Source organism: Hirundo rustica, chromosome 4 (assembly GCF_015227805.2).
Source record: "Hirundo rustica isolate bHirRus1 chromosome 4, bHirRus1.pri.v3, whole genome shotgun sequence".
NCBI lineage: Eukaryota > Metazoa > Chordata > Aves > Passeriformes > Hirundinidae > Hirundo > Hirundo rustica.
In genome coordinates, this window is record NC_053453.1 from 63,068,251 (window position 1) to 63,080,812 (window position 12,562).

General features: G+C 41.6%; 1 protein-coding gene across 1 annotated transcript in view; it reads left to right on the plus strand.

Annotated features, from left to right (window-relative positions):
- Positions 1 to 3,002: 3,002 nt before the first annotated feature.
- Positions 3,003 to 12,562, plus strand: part of LOC120752097 (potassium voltage-gated channel subfamily KQT member 1-like) — a 411,281-nt gene continuing 401,721 nt past the window's right edge. Inside the window, exons 1-2 of the mRNA XM_040062756.1 lie at positions 3,003 to 3,116; positions 4,384 to 4,947. Coding sequence (XP_039918690.1) covers positions 4,568 to 4,947 — 380 coding nt within the window. The 5' untranslated portion in view covers positions 3,003 to 3,116; positions 4,384 to 4,567. The remainder of the gene's footprint in view (positions 3,117 to 4,383; positions 4,948 to 12,562) is intronic.

The following is a 12,562-nucleotide window of genomic DNA, read 5'->3' on the forward strand; positions in this document are numbered from 1 at the left end:
GTTAAGAAGTTCAGGCATTTCTGGAAGAACTTACATCTTTTGTTCCTTTTTTCCAATAAAATAGTTTAGTTTTAGTTTGAACAAAGAGGAAAAAACCTTCATAAGTGCAGGAGTCAAGTTAGTTTCTTACAGGAATTCCATCATGGATGGAAATGAGAGATTTATGGAATTCTTAGACACTACTCTGGGTCAAGCAGTCAGCCTGGTAGACTATCTATGTTAATGCAAAAATAAAGAAGCACTGCCAGCACTCATAAAAGGTAATTTATCACATCATATCTTCCCCTGTGCAGTAAAATGCTGTAATACATTTCACTTGGCAAACTTTTGGAGAGAATGGAAGCCCGGTGTCTCGGTCTGGACATGGACCACCTTTCCAACACCACAGTGTACAAGTCATGACAATCTTAGTTTACATTCAGCATATCCTTGTGTTCATGGTGCACATTAAATGGACTGCCAAATGCTGCACAGACAACTGAACTATGTGACAGATTGGCAAGACAAAAATTGCCCCATTTTTCAACCTATAGTTCGAAAATAAAAAGTACAGGGTGTTAAGTGAACTCAGAGCTGAAGCCCCATTTCATTATTCTTAATTACCTTTGTTTACAGTCCCTTGTAAGAGCCCACCAGGCTGGGAAGCTGAATCAGAGAGCAAAGGCTGGAAGTTTGCCCCCTTAAAGGCATTGTGGACACCAGCAGCTGGAGCCACACAACTCGCTGGGTTTGTGCCCCAATGTAATCACTATTAGGATCCCACAGCTGCCCCAGAGGAATGGGTGGCACTCGGTAGTGTCCAGCTCCTGTGTGTCAGTGCTGCAGCTCGCAGATCCAGAGCAGATCTTCAGAAGCACTGATGCAGAGAGTTTACGTCTGGAGAATGGAATCTGGGATGGACAGTGGGGCACGGGAATGTTTTTGTAAGTCTCATCTATTATTTACCCTTCAAGATATTTTCTAGCATTAAGGGTTCCAGATTATCTGTCTCTCGCATGACTCATTAACACTTTCCTTCTAAAACACAGCCCCTGGAGGAGACAGTGATGGGTGATGCCAGTGGTGCTGTGTTTAGGTTTGCCTCCTCCTCAAGAAGGGGCTCAAAAATGCATCTCAGAGCCAGAAATTTCTCTGTGCCTTCCCATCCCGGCCTTTTGGTCATAAATTCCCAAGTCTAATGCTAAATGCAGGGCTGCCAGGGTGAGGAAGATGTGCTCTCTGAGCATGGGGGTGGCACCAGGCCCACCAAAATTAAACACATGAAGTGAGCCCAGCCACAGAAGTCACTCTTCTGTATATACACAGCTGCAGGAGGCCGTGTGCATCTATAGTGACCATTGAACACTTCAGCATTTAGACATTCCTGAAATCATGCATTTGATGTATGTCCTAAATTAGTGAGGTGACTAATTGCCTTTTCAGATTTTGACCCAAAGATGCCATATACTGCTTTTTGTGGTGTTGTGGAGGAATGAGTTCAAGTCTTCCACATCTCAGCCTATTAAAATCCTTTCATTAAATCATCTTTTCCTCAACCAAGAAATAGGAGTCAAGTGCTCTGGTTTGTACTTCTGCTGGGGTTTCAAACCTGCTGCTATTATGTTGAGCTTTTGCATTTGCAGTAAAGCTGGGTACTACTATTCCCTCAAAGGAAACTTATTTTTAACCTCAAAATATCCATGAAAATTACTTCTTGGTTGGGGGTGGGGGAGCGTGCGGGGGAGGGTTGTTGGGTTTGTTGGTGTTTTTTAAATGCTTTTTCCTCCTCCATACTTGGGCTAGTTTTGTAGAGCTTGAGTAATTATATTCAGGAAAGGTCAGAGGTGAGGAGAGATGGCGTTTTTTCATTTAGCAAATTACTGTCTGGAAAAGTTAATAGAGCAGAGAGTATAAAAGTGTTAGTTGATGTAGCAAGCATTTCAGGAAGAAGCAAAAACCTGGAGAAGGATTTTTGTGGTTCGAGTCAGGTGTCAGTTCTCAATGACCACTCGCCTGCAGTAGTGTGTGGAATAATGTATTCAGTTCTGTGCACAGGGTAAACTGAGCAAGGCAGCATCCAAGGAAAATGTTCTGGATGGGTTGGCTTTTAGATCAGACTACGTGTATCATGTATCAAGAAAAACGAAAGGAACTAAAAGGGTTTGGGTCTGGGTTTTTGTTTTGTTTTGGAGTTTTTGCAGTGGTATGGAGATATAACTGGGAAACTAAGAAATAACTTTCTGCAATAATCTTTCCAAGGAAAGAGATGCCTTAGCCCCATGAACAATTATGATAAAAAGTGAAGACAATGTGCAATGACAGAATTCCCCCACTGATGATAACCATAAGGGTGAAAGGGGTACCTTTGTTCCATTCTCAAACTCCTGGCTCTGGAAAAGTGGGAAGCTTAAGTTTGGAATGCTGGCAGACAACGGTCTGATTTCTGTTACAAGCGGAGGAAAGGAGAGAAGTAGCAGTATTCCCCATCTCCTTCCTTATTAGAAAGGTCTACAATAAAATGGGGAGTTTGATGCTGGAATGGTCATGTTTGGGATTCTCTTCCTCCCAAATTAATATTAAAAAATGACCTGGAGCTCAGAAGGGCAACAACATGAGTGAACCCTGATTTTCCATTACTTGATGTAACAATGAAGGGCTGCTTTTGGCTTTGTCAAAACTTTGATGGGAAAAAACCCTGAGCAACTGAAGCTGCTGTTTAGACTTTCCCAGTATAAAAGGGGGTTGCAGAATCTCCAGCTTGCCACAGGCATCACCCAGTTCAGTGTTTTAAGATGTGCAGTAAGGAAAGGCTGCTTTTATCGCATTGCAATGAAGTGTCTGCAGATAAGAAAAAGACTGGGAGGGAAGTTAAGCTGTTGCTTGTGATTTCTGGTTTTGACAGCAGGAAGAGACAGAAGTAACTTCTTTCTGAAATCACCCAAACTGTTCCCGGTTCTTTCTGTGCCTTTTGCGAGGGCAGCCATATAAGGCAGCCCAAAGGGAGGGCCCCTGCCTTGCTCAGGGTGGGACTTGGGGAGCCGTGGGCAGAGCCGGGGAGCAGCTCCTCTCCTGCATCTCTCCAGGGACTGGCTCCACGGTGTGCAGCGGCCGCCAGGAGAGGGATACTCCTGGAGAAAGTAGGTGCTGTTTGCGGGCTGCTTTCAGGTTTTTCTGTGCCGTGTCTGTGGGATGCCGTGTGTGGATGGAGCAGCCCAGGAAAGGTGTTCCAGGGAGCTGCGTTTGCAGCTCTGCGTCTCCAGCCTTGTCCAGGCAGCCTCGACACCCCAGAGCTCTTAGAGGTGCTTCTCAGGGACCTGCTGCAGGCTGGCTTGGATGAAGGGCTTTGTGCTTTAATGCTTGCACCCTCCAGCTGTTCATTAAGAGAGCTGCTGAGGGAAGGGATGTATTTCTCTCTTTGCTCTAGAACTGATGTGGAAATGTGGACTGATGCTCACCTTTCCATGAGCGGTGTTAAGAAATGAGCCCTGTGTAAAAAGTCATGTTAAAATGTGTACTTGTAAATATTTTGTGAAATAACTTGGAGGGCTCTGTTCAGATGTACTGTAATAGGAGTTCGTTCACTACACATGAGGAGCTTTAAGCAACAGCAAAAAAATAGTCTTAATTTAAAAAAAAAGGGGGAGTAAAGACTGAAATTGTCTCTTTAAAATATTCTGCTGAGGCTAAAGTAACTCTGAATGTGCTGTGTAAGAAATAAGGCAGTACAAAAAAAAGACATTCAGTCTCACAAAATTATTAATATTGCTGCTAAGAAATTGCTGCTCTGTATCAGCAGCAATTTTAGTCTGCTTCATGAAATATATATTGATTTAGAACAACCCTATTGTCTTTTCTGTTTTGTCTCTTCGTTTGAGAGTAGCAAAATTAGCTGCAGACATGAAAGGGCTTGAAAATTGAGGATCAGGCCAGGAGTCTTTGATCTTTTGCCTTGTACCAATGTTAACCTCCCAGCATCAGTTATAATTAATGGCATCCTCCTTTTTACACCTGAGAAAAATTGTCCCAGAGTACTGTGGATGGCAAGATCAGGTCCTGTGAGGTGACTGAAATAATTTATTTAAGTCTTAAAATCTTCCTGTAATGTTGATGCTCTAGAGAAGTTCACCTGAGGTGTAGGTGTTGAAGTTCAGAGCCTCATTCAGGTGTGTTTTGGGCAACACATCATCTCTAATCAGGACACTTCAAGAACTGCTCAGCTTTAAGTAATCTGGTAGGATCAGCTCTCAAATCTCTGCTGCTGCACAAGTGTTGCACTGTTTAAATAGTTCTAGGACTTAATTTTCTTTTCTTCTTCCATAATTCTCAACCTCTTCCCCAGACTCTTGTTCCTTCTGGTGTCAAGCACATGTCACTGTCTCACAGGTTTTTCTGATTTAATTTCAGAGGCTGTGAGTGACAGCAGGTGACAGGCTGGCAGCTCACACTCGTGTCACAGAGAAGCTTCACGATAATAGCACAAAGTCATCTTATCAGCTGCTGGAGAACCCTGGGCAGGGAAGACATCCAATCCCTCCTTCATGATTTTAAATATTGATCAGAGACAGCAATACCTGTGTGCTGTTGCAGGATGTCCTGTGGCGGTGGAGAAACTGTTGCGTACCCGGTGTGTAACCACCTTGGGGAGGATCAAGGCTCCACTCTCCAGCTGAGCACTCTGAGTGGAAATAGAAATAGAAAATCTGCAGCGTTCCTGGAAGTCAGGGGGAACCTCAACACCATGCAGTATTCTCCTGTGGCATTGAATCCAGAGCCCTCCGTGGATAAGGGATCCGGGATTCCCCAGAGCCCTGGGGAAGGCACAAAGGCTGCAGCCTGCTCGGACAGTGCAGCTGGCAGGGCTCGGACCATGGTCAGCCAATATCTGACCAAAACCAGCACCCAGGGACAGGTCTACAACTTTCTGGAGAGGCCCAGTGGGTGGAAGTGTTTTATCTATCATTTTGCTGTGTAAGTACCTACATTTTCACATGATCTTTGGTGTAAGAAAAATCTCAAATTTTTAATCAGCCAGGAATCAGTACCTGAGCTCCCAGGCTCAAAACCTGTTGCATGAGTTATCCCCTGAAGGCAGTGGAAAAGCCAATTCCTCAAAGAATCAACCACTATATCAATTATTGTTTCCAGAGAAGGCTTTTCATTCTTCAAATGATCTGTGTTTTCAAGGATGTTCGTGTATATTTGGTATTTCTGAGGACAAGTCCTCTATGCTCCTGGCAGTTCTGATTGCCAGTTGAGCTGCTTTACACTGTTCCAGCTTCAGACACTGCAGTTTTTAGCAGGAGATGTGGCAGGTCCAGCTGTGATCTGGACACTTCCTGCTCTTGTAAGTTTGTTTTGCTCATACTAAAGAGCCAAAACAAGTAATTTGTTAGACAAACTTATAACATTGCTCATTTGAATTGATTTATAGTCGTGAAAGTGAAATGAGTACAAACTTAGCAAAATGTTTTTCATTATACCGTGTATGTGGTACATGCAAGGAGGCAATTAAGGCTTCAATTTACCCTTGTAAAGCAGTGGTTAATATATAAATCCAGCTGTTACTGTTTCCTTTGAGTTGCTTATGGTATCTGTCAAGCTTAGCAAGACCTCAATTACTGTTCTGAATGCTGCTTGACAGAAGGATAATTTGTCATGTTAGCTGTAGGAAGGGTCCAGTTGTGCTCTGAGAGCAGAGCAAGTTTTACTGGCCTGCTGAGTCAAAAGGCCTTGCTTTTATTATAAAATAAGCACACTTCCTGAAGAAATGCAGAGTGTAGAAATTACTCTGTTTGTCTGAGATAAACTATGGCCTGACTGCATTTTGGGAAAAAAAACATTATCAGTGGCTGCAGTCAGGAACTGCCCAAAGAAATACATGGTAATTCTAGGGATGAACCCTAATGCTTCTATTTAGCATAAAATTGATAGTCTCATTAATACTTGCTTTCTTTCCCCCCCGCCTCAACATCATATAAATATTTTTGAAAGGATTTTTTGATTCATGAAATTTCTCCAAGCAAAAAGATAGAGCCTCTTTCAAGGACTATGCTTCTAGCATGCTTTATTCCTAAGGACTAAGCAGATGTGATTTGTGTAGATTTAAATATATGAATAGTCATGATTTAAGCCTATTTGAGCCTACTAATCTTGCTAAAATGCATTTGTTTCATCATCTGTGTTGCTTAAATCCCGAACTAAGGTTGACTTTTAATAGGCACTTTATTTAATTCTGAAATGGGCATTAAGATTAAAAAAAAAAAAAAAAATCTATACATTCCCTCAGTACTAGAAAATTGGAGAAAATATTGGTAATGCCAACAGCAGCTGGTTTCTTGAAGCATTCCTAACTTACATGAAAGAATATGTAAACTGAGTGCTCTTAAAAGTTATTAGTCTTTGAGGCTGCTAGAAAGGAAACATTTGAAATAGGTTTTGGCAAGCATTTTGTCTCAAGGATATTTTTGCTAATAATTATACCAGTAACTACACGATGTATTCATTTAAATAACAAGTTTCTGCTCTGGAAAGAACATGCCTTATAAGATTATATATCATTACAGTTCAACATTGTTAAAAAAATAAACTACTAATCTAAAATACACTTAATTTTATAATTAGAACAACCTGTAATTTTTATTTTTAAAAAGCTTCCCATGTTTTATGTGTGGATTTGGAGGTATCTTAAGTGCAGCTGATTTGATGCTGATGATTATGACTATTTTCCTAATAATACAATTATTACATTATTATACTATATTTTTCTTTAATATTTTATTTATTATTATAACTAATAAATTCATTAATTATTCTAAATAATAATTTAGTTAGTTAGTTAGTTAGTTAGTTAGTGTTACAAGTATATTTATTAAAGAACCTGACTTTCCAAAACCAGGCAAGGTGAGGGAACACCAAGTGCTCCAGGAGATGACCTCTTCTCATGCTGAAATTACCAAGATAATTGCTGATAACACTTGCAGAAAGTTTATTTTAAGGAAATAAGCTCAAGGTTCTTACGGAGCTTTGTAACAGCGTTAGAAAAGGGAATTATTTTTGCCTAATTAATTTGTACTATTTTAGTGGAGTTATTGGAGTTTTAGTGGTAGTTGAAATTATGGTTTCAAAATAAAATGTTTGAAGGGGTGAATGACTTTACTTGAGAATACCTCCTGCCGGTCTTGAAAGCCTTCTCACTTGGATACTTTTCTGGTTTAGGACTGTGAAATACTTCACTTCTAAAATGCCCAATAGAGTAGAGAATCTCACTTAGGAAAAGCTGAGGGCTTGAGAAGCAGCTGCTCCATGACCTGACAATGTATTGATCCTAACCAAGCAATTCCTGTGGCTGTGTAAGAACTTTGGGGTGTTGGAGCCCAGCTATTTGCTGTGTGGTCCTCAGTCCAGAAAAAGCAGCATGTGCCTGGCTCGGATTCATTTCTAAACTCAGGTATGCATTTGCTTAAATCACATCCAGATGTGAGGTATTAGGGTGTAACCCTCATATTTTGTCTCTTGAAAGAAAAAATGCAACACATACTGGTGATGAGTTATTTACGGCAATGATGTTACTTGGCAAACCTACACATTTAAATAATTTAAGTGCAGGTGAAGACTTATGTGATGGATATATTTCTGAAGCCTACATGCGTTTAATGACTACTGGGATGGCTCCCCTGTAGGCTGGAATGCTGTGTCCACCTGGCTGGCGGACACTTATCACTGTTCTGTGAGCTGCAGAGGCCACCTTGTGTCAGCCCGAGGTGATGTCGCAGTGCGGGTTCCAGGCAGGAAACCCCTGAGTGTGCCCAGGAGCCATAGTATTTTCCCCCTCAGTTACACCCTGCTCACTGAAGTCCAACACCCTTTTCGTATCTTTTCCATTTCTCTGGAGCATGCAGGGACTGCTAATTTTGGTCTTTTCAATTGCTGTTGCTTGGGTAGATGAATTTTTCAGTTAAAAAGCCGGAAACTTAGAGGGAACCTGGGTTCCTTTAGACTAAGAAGTGAAGGAGCAAGACAACTGGCTAACACTGAGTGTGATGAAAGAGGGTGAGAGGAGAACCTGGGATCGAGACACTGAGGTCCTGGTTGGTTTGTGGTGGGAGCTGAGACTGGTAGTAGTGATGCTGAAACTGGAGGAAAACAATACAAGAACAGAGTAGCTCGAGAACAGAGAGAATCTGACTTAAGCAGGAGGCACAAAGGAAAGAGGAAAAACAGGTTGTGGAGATCAGAAAGCTCGATACAGGCACAAAGGGGACAGCTGAAAATGGTCAAGAAGCTCAGAGAGCCACTGGGAGGAAGAGGGGCAGGACATGACAGCAGGGAGCTAGGGAAAAGCAGGAGCATGCAATTCATGGTGGGACAAGGAACCTTTCACCCACAGGCAACTAATTTGAATCTTGTCCAAGTCAATAGTGAAGGAGAAGCAGTGATGGCTGTGAGATACAAAAGGAGCTGTTGGTCCCCATCCAGTTCTTAGCAAATGGATGTCACATCACCCCTGGAGTCAGCACAGCTGGAAGGGCTCCTGTCAGGCTCTGGAGGAACCACAGGCTGGCTGGGAATGGAGGAAAGTCCAAGGCAAGAGGGAGGCCCAGGACAGGGACTCTTAATTGTGTTCTCAGGCCTGCCATTTTCTCGCTGTGTAACACTGCAAAAGCTTAAGTGAGAACTTGCAGCTGTTCCAGGTCACTGTGCTGGTTTGGCCACTTGTTAAATGAGTTGTTAGACCTTGCTCTCGTTCAAACGTTAGACCAGCCTTTGTATCCGATAACCTCCTATGGGATAAGGAGAGCTGATCTAACAGCTCACTGCTAACAAGGCAGCACCAGTTCTGCTCCTCTCGTCCACCTCCAGCACTCAGCTTGTACCTGCCTGCTGTAGTTGTCCTTGGATAGTTAAACTCGGAGTTACACTTCGATAGCCAGCTCAGTTTCTGACACCAGCAGAAACCTACCCCAATGGGAAAGAGTGGATGGTCTTCAGTCAGGTTAGGTGCTGCACATTAAACACCTTGAAACACTGCCCCACCATTGTTTTTCCAGTGGATCAAAATCACTCGTTAAATTTCATATGAAGTTGTGCACAATAATTGCAAAGTAACATTGCAAATCATCTGGCAAGTCCTGCAGACCACCTGGTTTGACTGCAAAACATTTCATAAATGCAGAATTTGGGTAGCCATAAAGTCTGCTCTGTGGGCTGCCTTGAGATTTCTGGGGAAACAACTCCTCCAAATGGTGACTCAGAGAGGGTAATGGCTGCTGCTCTGAATTATTCCTATGGGATGCTGCCTGTCTCTGGGAATTGTGTGGTACAGGCAAGGAAAATGTCTTCCCTAGTGTATGGATTCCCAAGAGCCGGCATGGTGGTTTACCAGTACCAAAAGGTCTTGGTGCTCCTCTGTCACCTTCCCTTCTTCTCTTCTGGACACGCATTTCTGCCGCACAACTCGTGTTTGCTTCTGGCACTCACTGGAGCCCTCCTACGCTTCATCAGCTCCCTGTAATGGCAGGAATCTAGATCAGCAGGAAATGAGGAGCTTTTGGGACCTTAAGGAGTTGCAGCATGTCAGCAAGTGGTCTAATGGGGCTGCAACCAGCGCTGACGCAGTTGGCCAAGACTGGAATGGAACGAGGCAAAGTTCTCTCTCTCTTTTTTGTTTTTTTTTTTTCCTTTTTTTCCCCACCGGAGAACTGCGGTGTGGGCTCAGTTTTATATGAAAACATGCCCTAGATTTGCTTTGTTACCCCTCTCCTCCTCCAGACTCACTCCCACAGGTCCTTCAAAGAGAAGCATGTGTGCACACACACACACACATATATATACCTGTTCCCGGCAGCTTGTTGAAAAAAACTCAACTGAAAAATTAGTGCTGAATAATTAAAAGTGCATGATCCTTACAAAAAAATGTGAACGACATCAAAAATGTCACAGACTTAAAACTTTGGGAGGAAAGTACAAAAGATCAAAAACATGTTTATAAAAGGGAGGGCTAGCCAGCAGAGGATTTTTTCCTTTAGAAAAGATTCTGTGTACCAATGTATGTGTCACTGTGAGTAATACATAAATAAGTGAATTCAGATCATTTGGACAAATTGAAAATTGCAATTTTTTCCTATTATTGTTTCTCCTCAGACCATGCTTTCTCAATTTTTTTTTACTTCCTTCAGCACCATGTAAGAAATGCTAGCTGTGTTCCATTAATGAAATTGCTGGAGTGCAGAGCCACCATTCTGGCTGATATTCCATTTTTGTTTGGTGTACAGCTATTGCTGATGTAAAGAACTTTAAAAGGCAAAATATGTAAGGGTCTAGTGGTTCCTTTTAATGGGGCACTTGCCTGCATATATTTTGATTCTTTGAGTGTAGCAGCTCTTTAGTGAACTGAAGAAAGTTAGCACAGTGTTCTCCAGCTCCTGTTTTTATCTAGAAATGGGGCGTATAACCCATTATTTATAACTGTTTATCTCAAAGGGACTGTCAAATTCCCATTTCTGTCCTTTCCACAATTATCTCCAGAATGCAAGCAGATATTTTGCTTTTTCCAATGATGTGATTGTAATACGACCAACACAAGCAACAACTAAAGTTCAGAGTAATTATAAGCACATGGCTGCTTTTGAGATTCTGGCTTTGACCTTGATGTCACAGCTTAGTTCTGGACATGGTGTGCTTTCATAAGAATAAGGTTAATAATAATTAATAATAATTAATAATAATAATTCTAGGGTGTGTCTTGCCAGCATAACAGTTACTTATTTGGAATTTTATATAGAAATGTCACTGACTGACAAAGTTTTCAGTTTAGAACTACAGTGGCTACCTTTCATCTGTATACTAGCTACGGAGAGGTACTAAGCAGATGTCTCTGATGACAAACTTCAGGTACCAAAAGAGGAGTAGTATTGAAGGGAAGAAACTCAAGAACATCCCTTATTCATTAAAGTGGGATGTTCTTCTTTCTGCTTAGGGTTGCATGTTCAGCTGGACGAGATGCTGGAATTGCTGAAGTTGCTAATGAAGGCATACTGATAGTAAAGAAAATTGTCATTAGGGTTCTGTAACGTTCCAGGACTTGGTGGTTTTAAAAGTATGTGGAGATAGTTATTTATTTTTAACCTCTCTTCCTAAGGAAATGAGGCTTCTGCAACCACGCTGTCTGAGCATGTCTGTCTGAAAGGGCCTTACCAAAAACTTTTGAGCCAGTTGGCAACTTCCAGCTAACGTGGACAGGGGATGAGACACATCAGAGATGCTGTGCTTCTTCTCATTTGGTTAATACAGACACTTGTCTAGAGGAGAGAGAAATTAATATCCCCAAGATGAAAACACTTCACTTTGAGGTCCTTTAGATTGTTTGGCACCCAGGAGTCTTTTCAGGAGAGAGATTTTAGGAAGGTTCCTAAGGAAGAACTTGGATCTGGGAATATTTCATGCTAGGCACAGTCACCTAACCACAGGGCACAAAGCCACAGCATGAGTAAGTTCTATTTTCATTTTTTGAATTATTGATGACTTTTTCCATCATTTCTGTAAATAATTCAATCCATCTTATTCTAGAAGCTCAGTTTTGGTAATAGTCTGAGCAATTAATATACATTAGCATCTGCCCCCACAGGCTAATGTTGTTTCTGTAGTGAAAACAAATACTGTAGACTGACATCGCTATGGTGCTATTGATGGAATTTGGTTGTGCTTTTGTGGGAAAAAAACCTCTGTTCTTACAGAAACCAGCAAAATAAAAAGATATTCCTTGGTGTTAATATTACAATTTCTCATTAACTTGTGGACTCCACATGGTACCAAATTCAAGAAGAAAAGTGTTTCAGGTATCTCCCTGGTGATCAAGCAGGCATTAACTTAGTGGATGTATTTGTGCACCATCATTATATACATTTGTTCTTTCCCTTTTCTGCTTCTGAACTCAAGAAACATTATTTAATGTGAGTACTATGAGGAAGCTGGTGTTGCATTTTGAATGGTGGTTGGAATTTCCTGTTCCCTTGGAGGCGTGTCCTAAATCACATGCCAAAACCTACTGACTTTTATGTTACCATCAAGGTTGGTGATAAAAGTATCAGAATCATCAACACTGAAGTCATGATGATGAATTGGTTTTGTCGCTGTTTAAAGAACTGATTATGTCTCTTCTAGAAAGTCTTAGCTATAGAATCAGAATGGAAGATTGCAAGACATACAGAGATAAAAACAAGAGAAACACAAGCACCGATGCCAGTGGAAGATATGGGCACTCAGTGGAATTAAGGAGCTTAAATCCCAGGAAAGGCAGGGCATTGAATGAAAGGTTTCAGTAAGATCAGTGCTCCTGGTGATTATAAAAGGAAGCATGAATGTAATTTGTCAGTTCTGAAGTACTGCCAGATAAACTCAAAGAAAAAGCAAAATCTAAATCTTAGGGATCTTCAAAGAGCAGCAATTAAGTTAGGCTGTCAAATGTTTGGAAATGTGAAGTGCTCACACTAACGGGAGCTGTGGATGTTTTATAAATAACATACAACAGCTTGGGTCAGTAGATCCGGAAAGTTGGTTTCAAGTGGGAGATTTTTTTGTAGGATGC